At 41.8% G+C, this 26,964-nt stretch overlaps 1 protein-coding gene across 3 annotated transcripts in view; it reads left to right on the top strand.

Annotated features, from left to right (window-relative positions):
- Positions 1-10,299: 10,299 nt before the first annotated feature.
- CPT1A (carnitine palmitoyltransferase 1A) overlaps positions 10,300-26,964 on the top strand; it is a 39,120-nt gene continuing 22,455 nt past the window's right edge. Inside the window, exons 1-6 of one of the 3 annotated variants that reach the window (XM_066187828.1) lie at positions 10,338-10,381; positions 18,646-18,745; positions 23,517-23,596; positions 23,742-23,896; positions 24,899-25,038; positions 25,440-25,611. In XM_066187828.1, coding sequence (XP_066043925.1) covers positions 23,756-23,896; positions 24,899-25,038; positions 25,440-25,611 — 453 coding nt within the window. In that variant the 5' untranslated portion in view covers positions 10,338-10,381; positions 18,646-18,745; positions 23,517-23,596; positions 23,742-23,755. Of the gene's footprint in view, positions 10,382-12,276; positions 12,528-18,645; positions 18,746-23,516; positions 23,597-23,741; positions 23,897-24,898; positions 25,039-25,439; positions 25,612-26,964 lie in introns of those variants that run through there. The other 2 variants (XM_066187829.1, XM_066187830.1) reach the window with 2 other exon arrangements.

Here is a 26,964-nt window from a genome sequence, read left to right as displayed (position 1 = left end):
TGAACAAACAGCCCCTTTGGCTTTCAAGGGGATTTGTAGAAGTACACTCTGAAAATGTATGAAAGCCGAGTAACTCTAAGTTTAGCTAATTTCTTAAGTGCAGTAATCCAAAACTGTTTAAACACATCTCATGCTGGGATTTAAGAATATTGACCTCCATGCTGGTAGTCCTGTGCTATTGAGAAAATGATGAAATAACAAAAGATCAGTCACAGAAATGATAGGATGAAAAAACGAGTCCCTCATTTCCTTCTTGTCTCCAATCAGATGAGCTAAAATACTTCCTCCAATACAGAAGAGGAAAAGGTAAAGGCCAGACAATGTAAGGTCAATGGGTCATCTAGCAAAGTCCTTCTTAAAAGCAGCTGCTCAAAAGGCATGAAGAAAAGTGAGAAAAATATGCAGTCTATGTTTTGGGAGTGCCTCTTCTTGGTAGTTACATTGCATTAAACCCTGAAGTGTACACTTTCCAAGGCCTTTATTTATTATTTCTTTTAACAACTGCCACATGACCGCAGTATGACCTATTTTCTACTGAATAAGTTGCACAAAAAGCTTGTTCAACAACATATGCATTGATACTTGCACTCTAAAGACCTAATGTGACACAGTGCAGTACCTCACCAAGTTTTCAAAGTGAGGATCATTTTGAAATCCTGAATTAAATTCAGGATTCATGAAGATAAGTACATTTAGGGACATGGCATTATGGCCTTTTAAAAATGCCTTTACTCTAAAGCATGTAACTTTCCCCCATGCATCATTTCCAAGGTAGTTTTCATGCACTTATTTCTAAAACCAAAATCTGCCTGGCATCAAATTCATTATTCAAATCATATTTTCTTCATAGAAGCCACATAAAATCAGTCACTGGCAGAGTCATTCTCACTTTGTTACAAATACTAGGCCTGCATAAGATATCCTGAGAAATAGCACTCTACTATTTTGATGAGTTTTGGTAGAAAGCACTCTTTCCTTGCATTCTGTGATACTGGTTTTCTCCACCTTTCTTAATTTTAAATCATTAAAAAAGTACAGTCTTTGAAGGAGAGATGCAACTGCTGTCCCTTCTCTGACCAGTTAATTTTCTTTTATATTGTCCTCTATACAAAAGACAACAAACTTCTGCTTTTTTAAAAGCCTTTGCTTTTAATAATTCCACGTACCCGCACCTTTTTTATTTTAGCCATTTTGCCCTTGACCCTAAACTGCAGATGTTATTCTAGTCATCCAGCAGTTCATCTGTGTGATTGTTAAATTCATTAGCTTTCCAGTCACAAATGTAAACTAGGCTTGTTCTCACACACAGAGAGAGTGTGAAGCTCCAGCAGGGAGGACAGGGGGATTTGCAATAGTCGCTCCCTAGCAGACAATATTTTGACAAGTAGCCTGGCAGACATGGATTACCTAGGAAGCTGACCTTCCTGAAGCCTTCAGGTTCATAAATAGCCCACAGAGTCGGGCCTATTGCAATTGTTTAGGTCCTGAAAACTTGTTTGTGAAACATGCTGATGATCTGTGCTTCCAGTCACTTTTACTTATCTGTTCTCAGCTCTTTATGTGGTTACAACATGTGTTTCAGATCCATGTACGAAGAATTTGTGCTTTGTGTATGACCACAAAACCAGCAGAATTACACAGACTAGAACTGTTCAGTCACAAACATGAACAAAGTCCACTGGATGCTTGGGGTCACTCCACAGACCGGCCAAACAGCAGTAAAGGACTTGTGCACTTGGTTTACTTTCTGCTGCCCATCTGGCTATGACCTGAACTTAATTTTGGTAAATAGGCTAGTTGCTTTCTGTAACAATTTTTATTGCTCATTCAGATGTTTTGATAAACACAGAGTCATTAAACATGACTAAATAATTCAATTTCTCCAGAAACTGAAAAATATTATGGTGCACTTCTTAGCTGTTTACCTACAGAGCCAACCTTTCACCTGCACAAGTTTAGGTGAACCGTACCACAAAATTCACTACTTCTGCACCCAGTACAAAACACCTTTTCCAGACTTGCTTTTTCTTTTCATATACATAGATACATCAATGTTCTCTGGAAATGTTAAATTACAAAAATATAAAGGCAATACATTTTGCCTATTAAGGAAGGAAGGAACACCAATATGACAGTTTGTTTGCTCTGGGAAAAGCAGGGCTTATAAATAAAAAAGGCAAAACAGACAACTATAGAGCAAAAAAACCCAACACCCAAAGTAAGTCTTGAAGCAATTCTCCGCCTTTAAACAATTTTGCTCTCTAATCAGGCCTTGGTGGTAAAACTAGCCATTGACTTTGTTGGTGTTAGTGTCAGCTCCTGATGAGGGGAAAAAATGCAAAAAACCCATCCTGCTTGATGTCAGATATTCCATGGCAGATGTAAGGAGATTTGGGCCTCTAAGTTAAATACTCATGAGCAGTAACCAAGATCTTGGTTTGGAAGCCACACGTTTCTTCCTGGTAAGGATATAAGAGACTTCAACACATCATCAGGGACATCAAAGGCAACAGAACACAATAGAAGGGGAGGAATGCTTTCTAATGTCCAATTTCTGAATGATTTTTTCCTCTTCTTAACCAGTCAGCACTCTGCTTTGCTTGAGTTAGTAGTACTATAGAAGCTAAAAGAAACACATCACAAATAAATTATGCTTTATTATTATGGCTGCAAATCTAAAAAAGATAAGGAAATTCAACAGAAAAGGTACAAAGGTGGATTTTAATCACATGTGTACACTCAGCCTTGACTGAAGATGAGACTTGCATACACTGAAAATCTACAGGGCCTTAAAATCTGTTGGTTATGCATTATACATCTGAAACAAAGTCTAAGGAATTGAGCTCGTATTGCAGCTCATTTATGGAAATTACTGTTATGATCTGAGAAAAACTGAATACTTTTACCTTTCCTGAAAGAGTGGTTGAGGAACAGTCTTCATAAGTGGTAGCACTGCGGATATTAGTTTGATCGCTGTGACCATGGTGTTCAACACTGGATATTTCATCTGGCTTAGTTTGGGAATAGCTCTGGCACAGATACTAGATACCAAGGGAAGCCGGATGGGGGCACAGTTGCTGTGATTCAAATTTCCTGTATTTTCTGGGAGGTATTCTGAAATATAGAGTCAAAAAATCAGAAAGCTCTAGGCAGGATGGAAGAGTATGTCTTCACACTGCTGTACTCCACACTAAAGAAGGCATATCTGAGTGAGAAGGAAATTTAGTAGGGAAAATGTGTGGATGTGCTTCAGCCAGGCAGCCAGAGATGAATGCTGGGGTTTGGAGGGAAACACTGGGCTACAGTGATACAGCAACGCTATATAACCAACAGTAGTCCTAGAGAGTGTTGCAAGGCTTGGAGGCTTTATTTCATCAAAAACTATGAGGAAAGACACTTCAAATCTTTTAATCCACTCAGCATGTAGTATTATCCTGTGCATTTCTCATTCTGTCAAAAATGGCAAAACCAGTTGAAACAAATGGACTTTTCCTCACTCCCCACACGCACAGATGAGGTTTTGCACAGCCTTCCCATGTCCTCTGTTTAACTTGAACTAAAGGAGGAAGTCAGCTGATGCTCTTTAACTGTAAACTAGAGTAGCAAGGAATTGAACTCACTTCGTTCATTTAAAGTTTCATTTCTAAACAGCAGTTCAATCTACTTCAACCTCTGAAACCAGTCTGAGAATTACTGTAAGGCATGTAATTGGTACACCAGAAATCAAGCAAATAGTCAGACATAATTAATATTAGTCTCCTTGCAGACCTAGGTGGGTAACAAACAGTTCTGCTACTATCCAGGAGAGATCTGTGGCCCAATGAGCAAAAGAATTCTGCAATGAAAACCCCTTCAGTTTTGGCTGGCATTTGAAACTGTTAAGGAAAACTATGTGATCAGTTTCAGAGTGACTGTTAGCCTGTGTTACAGATTTTCTATTGACAGTCGATTATTTTAAATATTTTATGAGTAGACATAACAGTGTCTTTCCAAAAGTATCTGCCAGATCCACCAATCTGAAAATCAAGCCTTTAAATAACTTTCAAAATATTCTCTAAATACACCTCTAGTCTTTGCTAGAAGTGATGATGTGTATTTTCAGGCCACACAGTTTTCTTTCTCAAAGTTTTGCAGAGCTCAGGGAGTGTCATAAACACAACCATCATTAGGTTGCAACATTCACTGTGGTGTTTTCTAATATACAGTAACCTTTAGTGTTGTATTTTTGACTTGTTCCCTTACCTTAGAAAACTCCCATCTACATACTTTTTCTTTTCAAAGCTTGGAGAGGCTCCATTTTGCTACTATTAACATAACCTTAGGCACATGCTGTGAGGTTCGCATTTAATACCCTTTAGACCTGGGATGTCATCCATCTTCTCACATCCAGGATGGTGTCAGCAGATCTGTATTCCTCACTTAATAGGACTGTGAAGGACAAAGTCAGGAGCCATAAATACGCAAAGCAACAGATAAGAAGTGAAACATCAGAAGGAAAGAAATGAAAACCATGGGATCTAAAAATCTGCATGTGATGCACATCTGTCACTTGCTGTGGGTGTTGCCACCAAATGGCCCCTTGACCCATTTTTCTGAGTGGAGGATCCCCTATGAACTTGTCCAGCAGGGCTCTCTCTTCTGCGTGCTCCAGCAGTGCTTTCATTCTGGTCTTACTGGTCAATATGTATTAAAAATAATGTGGAGAGACAGTGAATTGCTTGGAACATTGAGTATGCAGATGTCACTTAATTTCTTTTGCACTCTTCCGCCAAAGATACTTGGGCACTTTTAGGAAATCCCAATGGGGTCTACTCATGGTCAGTTAATTAAAAATTTAAACTTTCCTTAAAAAACTTGGGTACCTGCTCAGTTTATGGACATTTTGGTCAATAGTGTATTAAACCTATACTTGCTCACTTCCCAATGGATATTGATTAGTGCTTGTGTTCACTTCGTTCCCCGATCATCTCTTTGGAGGTATTGTTACAATAGGCGAGACTGTCTCAGCTTTTCAACATAGTAATACCAGAGACTGGGAAAATAACTATGGGCATGGAGAATTACTAGAGAGGATTTTGTTTCTAAAGCAAGAATGTGTTGCTTAGTGGTTAAATGGCACCTGCACTTTGGAGACAGACTGCAAAGTCTATTTAGTTTGACAGAGCACTTGTTTAATTTGGACTTAAACTCCCATCAAAAGTTGTGACATGTTTTGAGTGATCATTTTGCCATTCCTCAAAAACGAAACACCTGTCTCACTCAAGAAAATGAATAAACTAAAAGAGTTCTAAAAAGGATCCTGGTTAGGAGAAGAGGGTCATATTTATTTTCCCAAAACATCTTTCTGTTGTTGCAATCACAGACGCACCCCATATGTTCCGTTCCAGATCTGACTATCACAGGGTAGTCTGATAACCTGTTAACAACTCAGTCGAGTGAGATTAGTTTGGGTTAAAAAAAAAAGCAGTGAAAGACATGGCAAGACACTCTGTTCTGCTTAAATATCTGTTGAATTGTTACTGCATCTTCATGAGAAAGTATTCAAGAATGGAAAAAGACAAAGCCAGCTCAAAGTCTGAGACATTACTGTGCTGGCAAAGCTTGGTGTTACTCAGTATAACAACAGTGGATGAGATGGTTGATTCATACCAGTAAGGGATTGGGAGACAGGGTTGGTCTGGAACGTGTAAGAGAAGGAGGATGTGGCAAGGCATGGGCAGTATTTGTAGTATATGAAATCACTAAAATATTTTCACTGATCAGTAATGTTCACTACAGAGTTTTGCAATTTTTGATCCTGACAGAACATCTTGTTCCTTCTGGATACTGATTTTATAAGGACTTTCACAGAAGCATTGTATATGCTGAGCTGGAAAGAGACCCACCAGGATCATAGAGTCCAACTCCTAGCCCTGTGCAGGCCACCCCAAGAATCCCACCATGTGCCTGAGAGTGTTGTGCAAGCATCTCTTGAATTCTGTCAGGCTTGGTGCTGTGACCACTTCCTTTGGGACCCTCTTCCAGTGCCCAACCATTCTCTGGGTGAAAAACCTTTTCCAAATGCCTAACCTAAACTTCCCTCAACTCAGCTTCATGCTGTTTCCTCAAGTCCGGTTACTGGTCACAAGAGTGAAGAGATCAGTGCCTGCCCCTCTCCAATGAGGTCTCCCCTCAGTCTCCTCCAGGCTGAACAGACCAAGTGACCTCAGCTGCTCCTCATGCAGCTTCCCCACAAGGCCCTTCACCATCCTCATGGCCCTCCTTTGGACACTTTCTAACAGCTTCATGTCATTTTTATATTGTGGCACCCAAAACTGCCCCCAGCACTGGAGGTGAGGCTGGCCCAGCTCAGAGCAGAGCAGGACAATCCCCTCCCTTGCCTGGCTGGTGATGCCCCTGATGCCCCCAGGACAGGGTTGGCCCTCCTGGCTGCCAGGGCACTGCTGGCTCAGATCCAACTTCCCACAGACCAGGATCCCCAGGGCCCTTTCTGCAGCACTGCTCTACAGCCTCTCATTTCCTAATCTGTACACACAACCAGGGTTGCCCTGTACCAGGTGCAGAATCTGGCATTTGCCCTTGTTAGACTTCATACTGTTGGAGATTGATTTACCATCTCTCTAATTTGTCAAGGTCTCTGCAGGGCCTCTCTGCCCTCCGGAGAATTGACAGTTCTTCCAATTTGCACTATTATTTGGAGAACAAATAAATTAATACTTTCCTTGCATCATCTCACAAAAGGTAAATGTGGCCATTTGGTGAGACTGCACTCATGTATTTGTGTAGATTGTCAGGGCCCTGAGCACATTCTCCCTTCACCTCTCCCAGGCTTTTGGCTGCCAGACCTCTGGGTCTTCTTAGAAAACGGTGCAGGTGTCTGGATTTTAAATGAGCTGTTGGGAGAATCTGCTCTGCAGGGTCCCAGTGGGGCTCCCTGCTTAGCTTGGGAGTAGCTTTTAAGAACACAGTTTAATTCTCAGTGCCTTCCTGCAGTTGAGCTGTGTCTGACTGTTTTCCACCTTGGCAGCCTTGGACTTGCCCGATTGCTGAAGGCTCATCTAATGATCTGGCCAGCCCAGTTTGCTGTCAGAGGACCTGTCCTTCTCATCTTGCTCAGATGCCATGGTAAGATGCCCTTCTCAGGGAGGGTCCTGTCCAGCCCACTTTGCCCTCATGCTTGGTTCCTGGCATACATACATGCATACGCACATGCATACACTTATTTTTCTCTGCAAAGTTACAAAGTTACATTTTTGAGCTGTTCTTCATTTCATTTTCTACCACCTTGTGCTGCCACTCAGGCTATCAGTGACTGTGGAACATTGACTTACCTGTGCTTACATTCTAACTATGGACACCTTCATTTTTAGATGACATGGGGGATAACATGAAAGGGGAAAAAAAACCCCAAGTGTTTTTGGCCCTGTTTAAAATGAAACAGCAGTGATGTTTTCACTAGCAAGCAAATTGGAAAAATATCTTCTCAGGAAACTGAGACTGTACCAAATAAATTTGTGCTCTGAAGGTGTTGAATATTCAGTTCCAGTGATCAGACTAATTCTGTTATCTATATTAAACTGCTTCACATAAGCAACTTGAGAAACTGAAGTAATTTTTTAAAAATACACAAAACAAAATTGCAGTGGAGATAGCCACACTTCCAAACCAGATCCAGGCTTAGGGTATAACACTTTGCCATGTCATAAAAATAGACAAAAGTAAAAATAATGAAAGGTGGATACACTAAGTAAGAAAAGCTGCTACAAAGAAGTCATGCTGCATGTACAGAAACCAGAAAGTCTTGAAGACCTGGGGTAAGATAACCAAATATATTTAGGTCAATTACTACATAACCATCATGGTAATCTGATATTATTTCAGTCTGACAAGACACAGATTATCATGACCTGTCACTGATTATTTTGATTTCTTTGGATTACAAGGATCAGAATTAATTACAAGGTCTTACAGCACCAAGTATGTGCTCTGTGCTGATCATACTCATATTTTTTTTAGAAACTAAAAATAGGTCAATTAAAGGGAAAAAAATGATTTAACTTTGCTGAGCACTGCAAGGTTGCTACAGAAATACAGGCCATGCTGCAGACACGCAGAGAATTGCAGTTGCAGCCATGGATGTCAGAATCACCTTGTATCTTATCACCTTCTTAACTGAAGAAACACAGCAGAGGAGATAGAGCATTTCAGCAGTGCGCACTGCCACAAGAAAAGGCACAAAATGTTCTGAATAGGTTGTTCTTACAGAAGTACCAAACTGGCATCTGTGGGTTAATGAATAGAGCCTGATCTAGCTGTCAGTGTCAAGACCAGTGGCAATTCCTTGCAGGATTATCTGTGACGTTTACACTTGCCAGCTAAACACAGCCAAGTCGGTTTAGCTAAGTTGCAATCATCACAGCTTTACATAAGGCAATAGTTTTCATGTCTTTACTAAGGTTATCTGCAGGAGGCTCAATCATGTTAAAGTAAGCACTATGTCTTGATGCTCCCTAATTCATGACAGCTTACACAATTACTTGGAGAACAAAATAATTAACATCAACAGATGTCCTCAGTTGAACTGATACTCTCCTGATTTCATATGCAGATGAAAACAAGGACTGGAGATTGATATGTATACAGGCACTGGTAGAATGAACGATGGCAGATTTGTTCTTTTCTGTTCTTTTCTTTTTATACAAATATCTTGATAGTAAATGGACCTGCAAGATACAATAAATATATAAATGCCTAACAAGACAATTTAGGTTGCCTTTGTGCCTAATGAAAAACACACAGGTGATTTTCCCACCCAATTACCTTATTGTAACTGTCCACTTTATATTCCTAACCACTATTCCTGTCCTAGCCAGACATATGTAGATGTGTGCTGCTGATGGGTGTAGCTGATCATTTATTCTTTTGTTTTCTTTCTCCCCCTGCTGATATTAATAGATCTAAATGCCTCTGCTTTTTCTTCTCCTCACCTTGCTTTTTTCTAGGCTTTATGTTTCCTTCTGAAAGAATAACACCTTAAAATTGCATCATTAGGCATACAATACTAGAAGGGAAAATTCTGGCCAGAAGTGGGGGTTTCTTTTTATTGACGCTGCATGATCCTCAGTGTAAGGGAAAGATTTAGTCTGTAGTGTCCATGCTTCTGGATTTGGTCCCGTTTGTGTATTTGGAAGCTTTCAGCCACATCCTGGAAATTGCAGCAGGAAAGACTGCATGGCTGGGTGGGTGTGCCCACAAGGGAAAAAATGTAGGAATCCCAGCTCTCAGCAGTGCGAAGGAGAGACTCCATACTCTGACACCACTGTAGTCAGACATGCCATGACCTCCTTTTGGGACAGAGCAGTCTTCCAGCTGTTATCATGCTAAAATCAAACAAAGCATCTGATATCCAAGATCTTGAAAGTGGCAAGTTCATTACAAATTCAAAAACTAGTCGTTTTCAAACTGACTGCCATTCTGCCCCGAGACTGGCACCTTGGCATTTTAATTACTTTCGTGATTTTTACATTTTTAAAAGAATGTAGTCACTTTTACAAAGACGTATTTAGTGTACTTATTTCCCTCAAATCCCAGTTATTTGCTGGAGCAGAGTGTGGTGGCTGGTCCTTCCCGGGGGGGCTATCTTGGCTCCGTGCTGGGGGTCCCACACAGAAGGGGCCAGGATTGAAGGCTCTTGCTGACGCTCACCGGTGTTCTGCCCTTGCGCCGCCTTGAAAGGATTTCGCTCACCTAATGCCGCGCGCCATTCAGAACTCAAGAGGAAACTCAAATGAAAAACCCTCCAGCCAGGGCTACCGAGCAAAAAGGAACCAGGAGGGAAAGCTGTTGCTGTCCTGCGCCCTCCCTTGGAAGATCCTTCACACCCCCATCTGCACTTGCTCTAAGATCTGACCCTATTCTTGCCAGAGCCCAGGAGAGCCATTGCCTTGGGCTCACAGAGGGGCTGCGGGATCAGAAATCTCAGCTTTCCTTGGCAGATCCTCCACCACCAGAGATGTGCCCCACGCGCAGTCCTCCTCCAAGGAGCAGGTTTCTCCCCGCCTCGTTTACAGCCCCGGATCCCCTCCTCGCAGTCCCAGAAGTTCCTTTCCCGCGGACGCCTGCGAGGCCACAGAGACCGTGTTTCCCGGTTCCTGTCGCAACCCCAGCACTGCCACCCCCACGGTCACACTTCCACGCGCGTTCGGCTTCCTGCGCCCCGGCTCCACCGCCCAGCCCAGCCCCGGCCCGCGGCACCTCCCCGGCCATCTCTGCTCCGCCTCCGCGGGGCGTGCCGGGGAGCGGCCGCCGTCCCATCGCGGCTTCCCGAGCGGCCGCCGCGGCACCCGGCCCGGTCACCGCCCGTCGCCGCCGGTCTCTGCAGGTGAGCGGCGCGGGGCCCGGGCCCCGGGGCCGGGCAGGGGGTGGCGGCGGCCGTGTGCCCGCCGTGCCCGGCTGATTGACCGCGGGCTGCCGCTCCCCTCCCCCTTCAGCCGGGACGCTCCCGCAGCGCGCCGCCGTCCCCTTCCTTGGGGCTGAGGAAGGGCAGCATCGGGGACGGGCGGACGGGCTCGCCTGGTCCGGTTTTAGCCTAATTATTGTTTCCATTAGGTCGAGCGCGAAGTTCCGTGGTGTATGTGCGAGTGTGCCGGGCGCTGCTTCCTAAGCGGAGCTCGTCTTCGCTGGAGAAAAGGGTGGAAATGCAGGGAAGGGTGGCGGGTGCGGTGCTGGCGGGCGCTGGAGAGTCCTGGAAAGGCGCGGTGCCCTTGGCATCGTGCTCGCGATTTGCCCCGGTTTGAGGTATAGTGCCTTAGTGCTGCAGATAAGGGCGGGGATGGGGGCAGGGGAGCGGTGTGACACAGGTACAGCGGGAGATCCGCTGAATCTGTGCCGCCGCCGAAACAAAGGTGACACTGGTGACCCGCAGCTTCGTGGGTTTGACTCGTAACCGGGAGGAGTTTCGCTTCTGTGGAAGGGTACACTCTGCGTGGCATCGGTGGTGGGTTTTCAAGTGCGGAAACGAATTTATTGTGTGTGTGAGAGAGAGTCTGTATGTCCGTGTGATTCCAGCCTGTAAAACCTATAAAAACCGCAGTCACTACAAACTCCTCAACTACAAACACAGGAAATGTAGTATCTTTTTCAAGGCGTGACAGGTTTACTGCATGAGAATGCTAATTAGACTTCTTGTAGAAAGGTCTTGCAGCATCACGGAATTACATTTTCTCTCCTCATATTCCCACAGCTTGGGTCTTTGCGCTATGTTCTCTGGTTTAAAATTGAAAACTGAACCTAAAATATTACTTGGGCTGCGATCCAGTTATAATTGATGTGTACTAGTGTTGATGAAACTGTAACAGGAAGCACCTTTTTTGGGAAGAGGAAAGTGCAAAGTAGGACCAAGACAAACGTCTCATTCTTCCTCCTAACCTGGCAGTTTGTCAGCATTTAAGAGGACAATCTGCAGTCTAAAGGAAATTACAGTACAGAAAACTGCTCGTTTCCTTTTCACGTGTCTGTGTAGGGGAGTAGCGCTGAAAATGGAGATCTAATGCCTTCGATCTTCTTTCATTATGCTTTCCCAATTGTCTGACGTGTTCAGTTTCCAGATCTGCTAAACCCTTTACGCTTTTTCTGGCCATCAAGACTGGATGCTACTTAAAACAATTGTTGAGGGCTTCCTTCATAACTAACAGGTTCTTTTCCTCTTGTAAGCATATCAATATAAACTAATGATTACCAGTTTACAATAGCACAGGTGGTGTTGTATGGATCTTTGTTAGCCTAGGAAATGTAACTTCACATGGTTACACAGGTATCGGGCTCTGTCACAGCTGTGACTTAGCTTGAATGTTGAGTCGATCTGAGTGCTTTTTAAAATTTTGGGGTGTTTCAGCCGTGACTGAAGAGCCTCTTCCTGGAAGAAATCACCATTCCTTGTTCAAGAAAAGCGTAACCTTGAACAACTGAGGCTTTTTAGCGCTGAGAACCGTTCTGGAAGTCGCTCAGCTGCACCAGCTGAGCACACCCTTTTTCCCCTGCCCGCTGAGAGATGCGCTTGGCTCCTTTCATCGCTTGCGGTCCTTTTCTCTGGGAACTTTTGTTTGGCAGCGCCTTCCCGGCGCGCGTGGAAAGGCCTGGAGCGGCCGGGGACGCGCGGGCGGCGCGGGGCGGGGCCGCGGCGCCGCGACCTTTCACCCACTTCTCGGGAGCCGTCACGTGAGCGCGCGCGGGCAGGGGCGGGGCGCCGGGGGCGCGCCGGGGGCGGGGGCGCGCCCGCCGCTCGGGGCCGGGCCCGGCTGCCCGCGGTCTGCGCTGGGGAGCGGCGGAGGCTGGAGCCGGGGCGGCCGCAGCCAGCCGCGGTGTCCCTGTGCCCCCCGGGCAGTGAATCCCAAGTCTTCTCTCGAAAGTCCGGGATGAAAGGCGACTTAAGCAAATGTTTGTACTAAGAAGGCAAACAAGTAACACCCCCACCCCCCGAAAAAAATCCACGGATATACCCCAGCCAGTCATCAAAACTCCAAAAGCGTGTATGTATTTATTTATTTATTTATTTATTTATTTATTTATTTATTTATTTATTTACTTACATTCCAAATCCATTGTCTTTGCCCTGCAGCATGCTTGTACCACAGTTCTGAACTCCACGATCAAAATGACTGAGCCCTCTTTCTTCAAGTCTGGATTAACTTTTTTGTGGATGTCAGTTTAAATATTTTTGCAAATCTTTGGAACTGGTTCTTCAGTCTTAGAGCCTCATGCAAGCTGAAAAACCTTATTGAGGTCTTTCAACCTGGTGCAGTAAATGGCCATTGAACTACTTAGGGAGCAATTAGCTCAGTTTGCTTTTTCATCACTGCACATTGTTGTTCATCTTCCAGCATCTCCTAAGTCCTAAAATGTGACATCTTTTATGTCTCGTGAAAGTCCTGCCACTCCAGAAACATTTGTCGTCATAGGGAAGATAATAATTCTTGTTTGCCGCAAGAGCACAGAAGCTTATTAAGTTCAAAGAGAGAGAAGGGTTCAACATGTATAATCTAAATGCCTGGGTATGTCTTTTATAGGAGTTAAAAAGAAATACCCAGGTCTAGAGCCTAGTTTTTATGAGGTGGGGGAGGTTTCTGCATGGTATGATAACTGCAGTGTTTTAGCAGAGCGTGCTTCTCTCTCAGATTATTCTGGATTTCTAGAAGGTCAGAGGATGCAGCTTGCTGGGATGTGAACAATATAACGTGTATTGCAATGGAGGCTAGAATGATCTAAGAGGCCTAGGAACAATACAGTATGTCCTGTGTAAGGAAAAAAAAATCTGTAGAAATAATCCAACAGTTGTAAGTTTCTGGTTCGATTTTGGAGAATGCTGGTGGTTTGTGTTCATTAGGGGTTTTGGAGGGGTTGTTTGTTTACTTGTTGAGGTGTACATTTTGGAACCATCTTCTACAGGAACATGCTATTGGGAAGAGGAGAGAGATCATATGATCCAGAAACTGTAGGGATTAATATTCCTTAGGGTTAGTCTAGTAATTAATTAACAGCTTGTTTGCAAATCTCCTCTGTTTTGCCTGTTTCCAGATCAGGTGGGAAGACAACTTCTACTAACTGTGGCTTTTCTCCTTGAAGTGCAGATGAAAACAGTCTGTTCTCCGAATACCTCTCTGAGAAATCTTGATGGCATCTGTGTTGAGTCTAATGGGAGTTTAAAGCCTGCAGACAGACACTTGGTTGGATGTCTTAAACTGAATACTGAGCCTAACACTGGAGTCCAGCCCCTGAAATTAATTTGCTTGTCACAGGAGCTGGCAGTCACTGCTGGAGTCCTCAGAAATAACTGAGTGGGGAGCACATGAACTTTCTGTCACTCCAGAGTTCCTCACCATCTTGGACATGTTCAGTATAAACAGCGTCATTCATGTAATGGAAAATAGAGTTTCAGAACTGCTGTCTGTGACTATTTTCTCCATTGGCATCAGTTCTTCTGAAATGGTTCCAATCTGATCCAGCCCCTCTGAGCAGCTGAAGGCTGTGTGTGAATCAAAGCTCACACTGTTTTTCTTGACTTTCTGTTTGAGAGCTACAGCTGAGTGATTGCCATTGCTGTAGTGTAGTGTCTGTTAGGAGCTAGGAGCATTGGAATGAGCCTGCCTCTTGACGTGTCCTTACTCAGGACCCCAGGGGCAGTGAGCTTCTGGGATAGAAGGTTTGTGTGTGACAAATAGATCTCATGCCTGCTTTTAAGGAAGACAGGTGTTCAGGTATTTATGTTGCGTTCATTGGCCTGTTTGTCATTATCTCTTTCCATCCATATAGACCTGTTGCTCCAGTTTACCGTCTAGGAAGGGAATAAGAAAATTGGCCCAAGATTCCAAAAGAGATGTCTGCAGAGGGTAATGAGTATATTCACTCACAGGTGATCTTGGAAAACTGCTGAAGTCAGTACTTTCTGCCCATGGGACAGCAAGTTACTGAGGAGTTCTTACCTGTTCTGATTTCAAACTCTCCTCTGTGGATGAGGTTTGCTGTGGCTCCCAGTGTTGCTGTAGCTGGGTAGATACATGTATTCAGTTCTCCACCTTGGCTTGAGAGCCAGCATTTGTTCATCTCTTAGTTGTGAGAAATCCTTAAAGACATCTGCAATTCCAAGAGACCACACCTGTCAAGTGTAGGTGAGGGTGGGAAGGATTGGAGCCAACGATTAGCAATAACCAAATATGAGAACTTGTCCCAACTAAAGTGTCATTAGAACACCTGTCAGATTAATTTTGTTTTCATCAGTGCTATGTTAATTCAGCTTTTAAAGGAGAGTGACTCTTCAGTTTCTGTTTTATTTGTATGCCATAGTTACTAGGTTCACCTGAGAAACGTTGAGTGACCTTAATCCTTGTGGCTAATTTGTGCGCAGATATGATTTGGCTTCATACCTCTCATATTTTTTGTAAAGATTTTGTGTCTGTAAAATATGATTAGTCATTGTAAGATAGCTGAGTTATCTGTAATATTTGAAAGCAGTGAGTATCTGTGTCATCCTGTATACTGAAGCATGATTAGACAGTATTGAAGGTTAGTAGGCAGAGAAGCAATTTAGAAATAGGAATTCTCAAGTGAATAACTGTGTCTGGTTAATCTTTATAGTAAGTTCAGTAGTCAGCACCTTGTGGAATGTCACATGAGCTAAGTATAAACTCAATGAACTGCTCTTTTTGAGGCTTTGGTATCTTGATACCTTTTTGCATTAAGTGCAGTATACAGGAAGGTACCATTACCTAAGAGAATATCCAAGAAATGGATATGAGAGACCAGGCAGTCTTTTTGTTCATATGTTGAAATGTTTCAGCTGCATATTTTATACTGTTTACTGAAGATTCTGTAGCAGAACAAGACCTGAATTTCCTTTGAAAGGCAAAGAACTCTTGACAGATTTGCTGCTTGTTTAGATTTCTCTTAAACTGAATGCTATTTTTATGCTTTAGTTTTAATTTTGTTCACCTGTGCATCAAAGGAGCACCACATGTACACACGTGAAAGCATTTTTGGCATCCTTTTGGCATTCGCTGGTTAGCTGCCTTACCTTATCGATCCTCTTGCAGTAGGGCAGAATTTTGGCATTTATGTGACTGCCTCCCCACCACTTTCTCAGCGAAGAGTGGATAGGACCTTGATTTACTGAGTCAGTGCTGGATGCTGCTGTACAGTGTATACTTCAGTGCCTGAAATTATTGTATTTATAGCAAACCCCATGAAAAACCTGCATATACTTTACAGAAGTCACATTCCTTTTATTATTGATAATTTTTAGTTTGATAGGAGCAGTCAGTGTTTTTTCTAGACAGGCACCTATACATGTAGCATTAAATTGCAAGCTTATTTTTTTATTAGGACCTTGCATGGTTTTCCAGCATATCACTGCAAATTATGGGGCACTTAAAGTCAGCCCCAGAAGTCTACCTGCTGCCTTAAGACTGGCAGAGTTTCACTGGGCAAGGTAGTGGTGTTTAAAATACCAATATGCATTTGGAAACCATGTGTAATGGCACTTTGGTGCTTTTCAGCAAAGGCAAAGTTACTGGAGTATTTTTGAAAAACTGAGCTGAATCATTTTCTAAAGGGTTCTTCAAAGTCCAGCTTCTTTTATCCTCCAAACTACTAGCATATTTTTGTCAGTTGCAGAAAACTTGTTCTTTTCGAATACCTGGCTGCTACTACCCATTTGAATTTCAAGGTATGCTGATGATTTAGAGCAATTGAAGCACAAGATTTCTTGTTCAGACCTTAGTGCTCTGTAACTTTATTTTTTGCAGCAGATGTCTTCTGAAAACTCCTCCATTAAATTTCCTAAAGCATCTCTGCAGGCTTGATAATTCAAGCCCTTAATCCTCTTACTGGCTCTTCACTGGACTCTCTCCAGTAGTTTCATTTCTCTCACTGGGGAGCCCAGAATTGGACAGAGTTTTTGAGATGGGGCCTCATCAGCGCTGAGAAGGGCAGAGTCACTTCCCTCAACCTGGTCGCAACAGTCCTCCTAGTGCCCCACAGGATTCTGTCAGCATCCTCTTCAGCCTTCTCTGCAAGGGCACCTTCTTGGCTCATGTGCCACTTGCTGAGCTTTGCCTTCCAGCCAGGCAGTCGCTGCTGTGTGGGGTTAGTCCTCCCCACATGCAGGACTTTGCACTTCTTGTTGAACTTCATGAGGTTTCAGCTTGCCTGTTGCTCTAGCATGTAAAGGTCCATCTGGATGGCAGTGAAAACCTTCTATTTATCAGCCACTGATCCCAGTTTCAGTCCCTGTACTTGTGAATCCATTGGCAGTTTCAGTGTGGGGTTTTTTTTTTCCTCTGGTGGGTGGGGGTTTTTGTTGGTTTTAATTTTTTGGGGTTTTTTTGCATCCACTTTTGGGATGACTGTAGAAGTCAAATAAATTGTAGCAGGTTGCAAAGTGTGGAAATAAACTAACAGGCCAGGAAGTTATCTGTAGATGTTGGCACTGGCTTTGTTGTGCTTCACTATGTATCATTTCATTGCAAGCACACTGTCTAGGCAAAGTTAGCTGTCATAGTCTCATCTGAATACTTTGTGTAGGTGGTACTGAGGGTTTGGACTGACAGGACCATCAATAACAGCAATCCAAGTGAAATGTGTAATAGTGTGTGAAGAGATTGGATAGATATCTCAGTGTTTGGAATTCTCTTTCTTTTGATTTAGTGCCTGATACGAAATCAACAGATTTGAGCATACAAAGTTCTTTAGTGGTCTGTATCAAACAAAATACATTCATAGTTTTGGCCTTCTGGGAGATAGAAAATGCAAATTGCCATAGTAATGGCTTACACAGCTGAGAGAAAATACTTGGTCACTGTCTCAGCACAAACACAGTGGCACTGTTTAAGTGTTTAAATATTGGCTTTAATTTCATTAAGTCTGTCCTCAGACTCTTAAAATTCAGTGACCTACCCTAAAGTGTCAAAAGACGTTATCACTAAACATACAGAATAAATCCTTTGAGTGTCTGTTTTCTTTTAAAAGCTCACCTCCTATTTTGTGTGGACAGCAAAATAGTGGATAAAATTTCTTCAATATTTTCAATATTTAAAGAGGTTTCAGACTCCAAGTCTTTTACGAGAACTTTTGGGAACTCCAGAATTATTTTCTAGTTCTCTGTAGCTGCTTTTAACATTCAAACAGTAGCACTTTCTGATTTGCATGTTAATAGAAATAGATTCCTTCCCCCTCGCTTTTCTCTTTTAAATAAACTGGTTTGGGGTCAGACCAAGACTTTGAGATACTTGCTTGGTTTTCCAAAATCATTCTTCATTCAAGGTGTCTAGCTTTAAATGGAAATTTTAATACAGTTTTAAGTATGTTTACTAATTTAAATTGGATTTAATGTACTTCCTTCTGATATTTTTCTCCATTTCCCATCTTGAAAGCTTCCTTAAACAATGTCATTTTAAATAGTTTAGTATTACACTTCTCTCCTCACCAGTCGCTATTTGAAACCAGAGTGCCAAACTAAAATTTGAAGTTGTAAGTTTATTTTAAGAAAGGAATGAAGAATTATTCAGGGTCAAGTTTCTGTTGTGGTTCCTTGGGGTTTTTTTGTTTTGTTTTGGGTTGTTTGTTGTTTTTTTTCTTTTCCTTCTAAGCTTGCTCAGTAGGAACTTGGCAGGAGTTAGAAGAAAAAGCCTTTGTCACAAGATGCTTCTCATTGCTTTATTGGTGGTGCTTTTATCTGCCTGAAGTTACAAGGACTTCCAGGTAATTTTGAATTCAGAAGCGCCTTGTTACAGGTAATTCTGATTTCAGAACTGCCATCATACCTCTAATGCTGCGAGTCTATCTATGAACACTCTGTAGCTTGGGTCCTGAGGATGTCTGTTTGAGAGTATCAAACCTGTGTGTCGTGGTACATAGCCATGTTCTCAGAGAAACTATATGCAGCAGCCTTTGCTTTTTGTAGAAAACTGTCAATTTTTGATTATCCAAGTAGGATAATTGGAGGCAATTGTTTTGTGAGCTTGGTTCCTGACAGTCATATGCCCTGCGTATTAAAGTTAATCTATAGATAGATGTCAGAAACCTGTGAGGAGAAACTCTAACTAAATTATCAATGTACTTGGAAGTGAGAGTCATGGAATTATGTCTTTCCTCAAGGTTTTAGCTGTTTGGTTCATCAAGTGAATGGGACCTCTTCAGTTTTCCTCTGCATTTGTTAACTTCCTTTGCAGGAAGAGGAGCTGTTGGTGTGAAAACTGTAAGTAATATGTCTCTTTTCGTTGGATGTTTAGAATCCTGACAAGGAAAAATGGCAGGCGTTTTTCTATTCAAGAGGAAGAGGAAACGGGGGGAAAAGTGAATTTCATGAGCCAAGCAATGTATAGGAAGCAAGTGACATCCTCTTAAAGCCTAGGATTTGCATATGCTTTGAGGTATAGGTAGTGACTTCACTATCACTAGCACTGTCATTTATCCCTGTAAAGTGTATGTAGTCTACAGAAAAATAAAAAGATTCATACTCAGTAGTATTTCCAGGAGTAGCTGCTTCAATAGTTAATACCTTGTTTTGTACAATGTACGTAATGCAGTTAGCTTTTTTTTCATGGCTTGTTGCTTTTTAAAATGCACATGGCAGTTCTTTCACTGTGCTTTGGGGAGACATTGCCAGCCACTGGTAACTTCTTGCCTGCCTGACCTAAATGGAAGCATCCTGCACGCAGGACCTCTCAGCCTCACATTTTCCAGAGCTGAAGCCCTTATCTCCTTCTGTGATTGTAGGAACATGTAAGCCCTAACACTGACTGTTCAGTCTCTGCAACCTGAAATCGTAAGGTCTGTGAGTTAAACCTCAGTCTTTGTAGTGTGAATGTCCCGAAACTGCAAAAATAACAGCGTGAGGATTCTTTTTGCATAGTAGATGTAGCAGCAGAGTTTTGCAGACCATCAGCACATAGGCTTTCTAGTGTGTAATGTGTTTTCTTGACTTAAAAGTGACATCCAGCCTAGCAGTGCTTGTTTAACAATGAGGAAAAAATTGTGCTTAGTTTAGTTTGGCTCAAGCAGAGGTATGAAAAAGGAAGAGGAGAAACATCTGCAACTGTTACAACATGTTTGAATTTAAATAAAACCAGATAAGAGCAAGGAACAGGCAGCTTTCATCTCTAAAAGAAAAAAAAAAAACCTCGCAAACAATCAATAAACCGAATTTTAAGGGGCATGCGTATTTTTTTTTTAAGGTGCATTAACATTATAAGAGAGCACTGAAAGGAATGAAAATAGCCATTTCAGATTAGTTGTAGAAATTATTGTGCTGAGGTTTTTCTTTTCCCCCTTTGAGTAAGACTCTGCCAAGCTGTTAGGAAAGTCAAAAGCTGTTGTTTATGGCTCTCTGTGGGGAACGAAGTTAATTAGTATATGCTGTGCAGAAATATGCTGCAGACCCGAATGCCCGCGGTTAGAAGACGCTATTGTTTCGGCGCTGGCGAAGTGATTGATGTGGGTGCTGCCTTAGGAACAGTGGCAAGTCAAGTTTAAAAGTCCAAGGCTCCGCCTGTGCCCTTTCCCCTACTTTCCTGGCGAGCACGTGGCAGCGCAGGAATGCAGCGAGGGGAAGTGTACCGAGGCTTATGATTAAATTGGCCTTTAAGGAGGAAAACAAGTGTTCAAAGAAGCGGGCTTCGGGAAGCCTTTGGTATCCTGCCGTCATAATTCAGGGCAGTTTTAAAGGCTTATGGCTTTCTTAAGTAAAGGAGAAGAATATGAAAACAAACAAGCCGTTTTATTGTTTCACGTCTTAATGTCAAGCAGTACAGTCCTAGAAATGGACAGTATTTGTTTTCAGGGCTCCTTTACTTGATTCAGGATTAATTCTTGCTGGATTAATTTTTTTTCTTTTTCATTTGGGAATAAGAAATATTTTCCTTAACGAAGCTTATTTATTTTTATGAGAATGCTGAATTTTAATTCATTCAGATGTCAGGTTGACTGTTAATGCTTGATGCTATTTATAATATTTTTCTGCCTTGGACAGTAAAGAAAGCATGTGCTTAAAAATGAAAGGGTTCCTGAAATTCTTTCCATTCAGAACCAAAGAGGACATTAATTACAAATTTCCAGGCTGAGAAGTCACAGGGGAGTTGAAGGGTAATGGAAACTAGCTGATCGTGTGCTTAAGTCACTGGCATTCCAGAATACAAAAATTCCATGAGTGAACTGAGCAGAACCTGTTGGCCCATCTTAAGACAAATCCGGGGGCCTGATTCTCTGTATGCAAATAGTGTTGAGTTCTTTGTATGTGTTTGTTGGGGTTTTGTCCTCCCAGTCTTAATAGTGCCACTGAACACATTATGGATGTTTGACTTCGAATGCTTTTGCAAACTCTGTGGAGTTCAGGTTATACCCTGTATTGCTGCTGCCTCTGCCTGTTTTATTGCTCTCTTGTCAGCTGGTCATGAACAATTTAAATGAATGAATGGACAGCTGACTTTGACTTCCTCATACCTGCCTGCAGCAGAGCCCATGTAAGTAGTTGTTAGTGACAGAGTCATTAAGTACTACAAATTGCAGTTGTTACTCGGACACAGGGCTTGTGTTAAAGCTTTTGAAACTGATGTTCAGAGCTGGTTTGCATTCTTCTCATTTGTTCTTCTTTGTTACTCTAATCAGTCACTACACACACATAAATCAATTGCATACTATCTGTAGGATGCTGTGAGCTTTAGGTGCCATGTTTACAGGCACACAGCTTCTATAACCAAAGAGCCATGAGCAGTGGCTGATGGACTTGTGAGATCTGTGAATTACCATTAGGCACTGTAGCAGTACTGGCACTGCAGAGGTGGATCACTGTAGGCTGGTCCAGGAACAGGCTCATTAAATATTGCAAAGAATCAATGCCTGTTGGTCACCAACTTTAATAGATGATGTGCAACAGCACTTAACTCATTCATCTCTGCAGGGTATTCCTTCTCGTTTTATATTGTGTATTTATTTCCTAAGCCTACTGTTTTTGCTGCATTCCAGGTGCCTGGTTGTCTGCTCACACACCTTGGCACCCATTCTTTGTGTTTCAGATGACTTTGATTAAATAGAGTATTTACAGGGTAGAGGAGAAGCACTCTGGTCATAATAAACTGCTTTTGAAATGTCCACCTAAATTGCACTGATTAGTCTTCATGTGCTATTCTACAGGGGATGACAGTCTACCAGAATTTAACTAGCTTTGGGTTTGCAAACAAAATGTAAATTTTAGCTTTTAGGATTTAAAAAGGGTAGAGTAGTTGTTGGGGAGTTTGTTTGTTTATTTGTTTGTTTTTTCCTTACATAAAACTGTCAGTGCAACCTTAAAACACTTGGTATTGATAACTTGTTTTGTACCAGTGAAAATCTCAATCTAAAACTTGCCTTTGAATCCTGTCCTACAGATGGGGTAATAAATTCCACTACTATTTAGTCGTACTTCTAGGAGGATATTGTCTTTAGGGCTATGCGTGAAAGATTTGGTAAGGTAATAAATTAAGTTGGACAAGTGACCGACTTTGTAATCATGATGGTCTCCTCCGGAATACATAGTTTTGACCATTTCACTGTTATACATAGAGTCTGTCTGCAAAAATCTACTTTCTAATTGTAAGTGTAAATGTTAGTCTGAATCAATAATTAGTAGGAGCAACTTCCAAGGTGTTTATGTATAAGTGCTGGTTATGATAACAAAGAAAAGCTGTGAAATTACCAACAAGTTTAACAAGGACAGGTGCCAGATTTTGCATTTGTGTTGGGGCAACCCTGGATGCGTGTACAGACTGGGGAATGAGATGCTAGAAAGCAGTGCCACAGAACGGGCCCTGGGGATCCTGGTCTCTGGGAAGCTGGATCTGAGCCAGCAGTGCCCTGGCAGCCAGGAGGGCCAACCGTGCTCTGGGCACACCAGGCACAGCATCACCAGCCGGGCAAAGGAGGGGATTGTCCTGCTCTGCTCTGAGCTGGGGCGGCCTCACCTCCAGTGCTGGGGGCAGTTTTGGGTGCCACAACATGACAAAATATATAAAGCTCTGAGAAAGAGTCCAGGAGAGAGCTGTCAGGATGGTGAAGGGTCTAGAGGCGAGAGATGATACAGGAGCAGCTGAGTTCACTTGGTCTGTTTAGCCCGGAGAAGAAGGGACTGAGGGGAGACCTCACTGCAGTTACAACTTCCTTGTGGGGGGAAGAGGAGGGGAGGGCACTGATCTCTTCTCTCTGGTGACCAGTGAGAGGACCTGAGGGAATGGCTTGAAGATCTGTTGGGGAAGTTTAGGTTGGATATTTGGAAAAGGGTTTTTCACCCACAGGATGGTTGGGCACTGGAAGAGAGTCCCAAAGGAAGTGGTCACAGCACCAAGCCTGACAGAATTCAAGAGGTGTTTGCAGAACACTCTGACACAGGGTGGGACTCTTGGGGCTACATTGGATTTACATTTCTGTTTTAAATTCCAGTGGTTTTTGTTTGAGTCTTTTATGGCTGCCCGGTGTAATTGTCTTCTGTCTATATTGGCATGGTTGTTGATATTTATTTGGGCAGTTAAACTGAGCTACAATTCCATGAAATTTCATCATAATTTCAGATTTCTTTGAGAAGGTAATTTTCCTGGCACTTGTGGTTTGGTTTCCTCAACTTTGCATAGTTTTGATTTTGGCATTTATTTCCCAGTCACAGCACAGAGCCACAGGGACTACAATCTCTTATTGCTTTGAGTAATCATCTTGAAATTAGGATATGAAAAAATTTTGGGAGAAGATATGGCCAGAAGAAACTTTGTTTTTCTAGCTGGCGTCAAAACTTTAGATATCTTTGTTTCAAATAAAACATTTTCTGAATCATCTTTAAAATGTGAGATGCTCTCTACCTGTGATTTGCTTTTTCTAAATGTTTTGGCTTTTGCTTTCTGTTCTGCTCTGATTTTTTTAATTTATTGCATGTAGAGGTGATATGCAGCTATCTGTGATGCTGCCAAAATGCCCAAGTTACATGAGTGTTTCGTTTCCACTTGCAGCTGTTTTGGTTAAAAGAGGTGCCTTAAATTAACCATCAGGACACCCAGACTGAAGTGCAAGTAGAACCTGTAAGGAAAAGGCAAGTACTATATGTAAATTATTTATGCTCAGAAATCTTTGCCAAAATTACGATGTAGAAAATATCTTGCTAGAAATGGACTAACTAGCTTCTAGTTCCTTTGGACAAGAAAGAAATACTCTTTTTACACTTTGTTCTTTGACAGAACTCTCTCTGAAAATGGCGGAAGCTCATCAGGCAGTAGCTTTTCAATTTACAGTAACTCCAGATGGGATTGACCTGCGTATGAGCCATGAGGCACTCAAACAGATTTACCTCTCTGGTGTCTATTCATGGAAGAAGAAGTTCATCAGGTTCAAGGTATTCTAAACTAGTCCCGTCCACCAAACTTCAGGGTTATTTAATGTTTTATGAACTTATGGAAGTTTTTTTTACAGAAAACTGATTTTTTCCCCTTTATAGTAAATAAAGTTCCTCATTGTGAAAGACTTACAGACATTTTGTTTGAGACAAGGGGTACTGAGGAAGGTGGCACAGGGTCATACTGTGAAGACTGAAAGGGTACATCTCTTTGATTTATTCTTGGAAGCAAGATGAAGCAGATGCAGAAATTAACTGACTTCATTCTCTTCATAATGCACCACATAATTATGTAATCTTTTATCAGAAGTCAAAAATACGACTAGTTGTGATCTTTAGTGTCATATGTCTTAGAGGTACAAGGCTACATCCTTTATTATAGCTAAGTAGTTTTGTTTCTGATGAGGTATTTGGTGTAGATTGCTGTGAATTTATTGTTTTGTACATGTGATTATAATTGTAAATATCTGTTTCATTAATAGCAAGCTACATAAGCTGCTGGCTATCTTCAATGTCTCTTTCAAAAACGCAAACATATTAACAGAAATCTTATTAAAATTTTCTTATAAAGCCATGAGAAGAACTGTTTAAATTATATAAAATAATGTTAATTCTGGTTCTCAGTGTCTTGTTCAGTAGGATATTTTTGCCACATATTCATGTAGAAGGGTCTAAGTCAGTGTAAATTGAAATTATTGAAGTGTCATTTGTTTTAGAGTTGTTAGTTTCATTATTTTTACTAAGACTTGCAGCAGGATCAGTGATGTCTACAAGAGAATGTAAAAGTTCCTTTCATTGTTGATATCATTTTCTGTAGTAATCAAACTTAAGTAAATCTACTCCCTACTCCGGAGATAATCACGTGTAGGAAATTGTTGGATAATCTTAACTATCTTGTTTATAACTCAATGACTTAAATGTGTTGATTTTTCTTTCTTTCCATGGTAATATGAAGTCAGTCACTGTGGTATGAAAAAATTATGTGAAGGTTTTTCTTTCCAGAATGGAATTATCACCGGCGTTTATCCTGCTAGCCCATCTAGCTGGTTTATTGTAGTTGTGGGTGTGATGTCAACCATGTATGCCAAAATTGATCCTTCCTTAGGAATAATAGCCAAGATCAACCGAACACTCGATACAACGTAAGTAGACTGGAAGGTTACTGTTCCTCTAAAGGGAAATCAGTTTTGTTTGCAGCTAGTCCTAAAGCTATTCCTGTTAAAATGTATCAGGTTTGGAACACTAGGTTTCTGACGTGGTAAGCCAAATAAGGAGATGTGCGAGGATATGAAATGGGGAGGTTGCTGTAGCAGTATTGCTGCAGTTTTCTGGGTATTTGAAATATACCCAGAAAACTTTTATGGCCTTTGATGTTGCTGCATGCAAAGGTGTTTGGAAAGTAATTTATGAAAGCAGGGTAAGCAGGCATAAAGCTTGTGTAAAGCCTGTCTGTACTATGATTAGACTTACATTTGCAATACCTGCTTCTCTTTGGAATTTAAATGGACACTAACTGGCATATGCTGGCTTTTATTTTAAATAGTGGCTATATGTCAAACCAAACACAGAACATTGTGAGTGGAGTACTTTTTGGCACAGGGCTTTGGGTTGCCCTTATCGTCACAATGCGCTACTCCCTGAAAATGCTGCTCTCCTACCATGGTTGGATGTTCTCTGAACATGGCAAGCTTTCTGCTGGCACCAAGTTTTGGATGGTAAGGATATATTGGCTTCCTTTCATCTTAACTTGTAACTGATCAATATTCAAATCCTTAAAAGAAAATTTTGTAGTTTTATTCCTTTCTTGTGCTTTTTGTGTCACGGGACAGGAGGCTGTTAGGTAGCTATTTCTGCTGTCACCCTTCTAATGTTGTAATTAAACCATTCACCGTGGCCTTCTAGAAGGAAGAGTAAGCACTTCAAGAATAACTTGTAAATTTGCCAGTGCCTTGGGCCTGTGTGACTCAATACCTACTTTTTCTCTATGTGCAAGTACAGAACTTCAGCTGCAGCACCAAAGAATCTTGTCCTTACAGAAAGCGTTCCCCTAACTCTTTATTGTAATGTCACGATTTCTAGTCATCCATTATAAAATTATTCTTACGCTTGAAGAAAATATTGTTGAGTGTCCTTTTCAACTGATTTATTGGTATGCCTCCAAAATGAGTTGGGGAAGAAGCATAAGGTGTAGGTAGCGTGTTATGCAGTTTTCAGATAAGGATAAGGTGGAAGTGGTATGTGTCCTGTGGATTGCTGTGCTTTGGAAAAGTATCCTTAAAGGATATGATAGGTGTAAAATGAGGAAATGCAGATATTGGTGCTGCAAGAGATTAAGTGGGATTTTTCTACTTGGACTCAGTTTTCTCATCTCACTTTTGCCTGTATTGTAGTAGAAATAGCTTAGTTTCAGTACTGTGATAAAATCAGTCTCTGCAGCCTCAAAAATTAATGGGTGTGTGTTAAACTAAGCACAGGTCATGATTTACTGTGGGAGCTATTCAAGGACAAGTATCCAGAGTGGTGTACACTGAAATAGAGTTTAATGTTTGTCTGTTACAAATGAAATTTCTAATTGATGGTTTCTTCTGGAAGCGGTGTCAGCCTCCTGACTCAAATTGGTACAGTCCAGAGGCTCTGAATGGGTAAGGTTTTCTGTCAATTGCTTGGAGCTGTAGCTGCCTTGGTTTTCAGCATGTCCTACCAGACAGATACTTCAATCAAAGCTCTTAATATTGCCTTATCAGCCATAAAACAGTATGAACCGTAATGCTACTTACTGTGCTTTGTTGCATATTGTATTTATCAATTTTTTGTCTATCATATATGTTGCATATGTATTTTGTTGTGTATTCTTTATGTTGTAAAAGTACAGAACACTGAAGGTGCCCAACAGTGTCTCATCTATACTTACTATGAAGGTCTATTTAACTAGACCCAGCAAAAGAGAAGACTGGCTTCACTAGTGAAGCAGCTCCAACTACCTTAGCTTTCTAGGTTTTTATTATACTGTTTTCTCTTCAAATGGTCATGCGGATCAAAAGCCTGAGCTCTAATTTCAGTCACAGTAC

Source organism: Chamaea fasciata, unplaced genomic scaffold (assembly GCF_029207755.1).
Source record: "Chamaea fasciata isolate MVZ Bird 193981 ecotype frontalis unplaced genomic scaffold, bChaFas1.0.hap1 SCAF_7, whole genome shotgun sequence".
Taxonomy (NCBI): domain Eukaryota; kingdom Metazoa; phylum Chordata; class Aves; order Passeriformes; family Sylviidae; genus Chamaea; species Chamaea fasciata.
The sequence above is the reverse complement of the archived record's forward strand: the minus strand, read 5'-3'. Positions and strand labels throughout refer to the sequence as shown.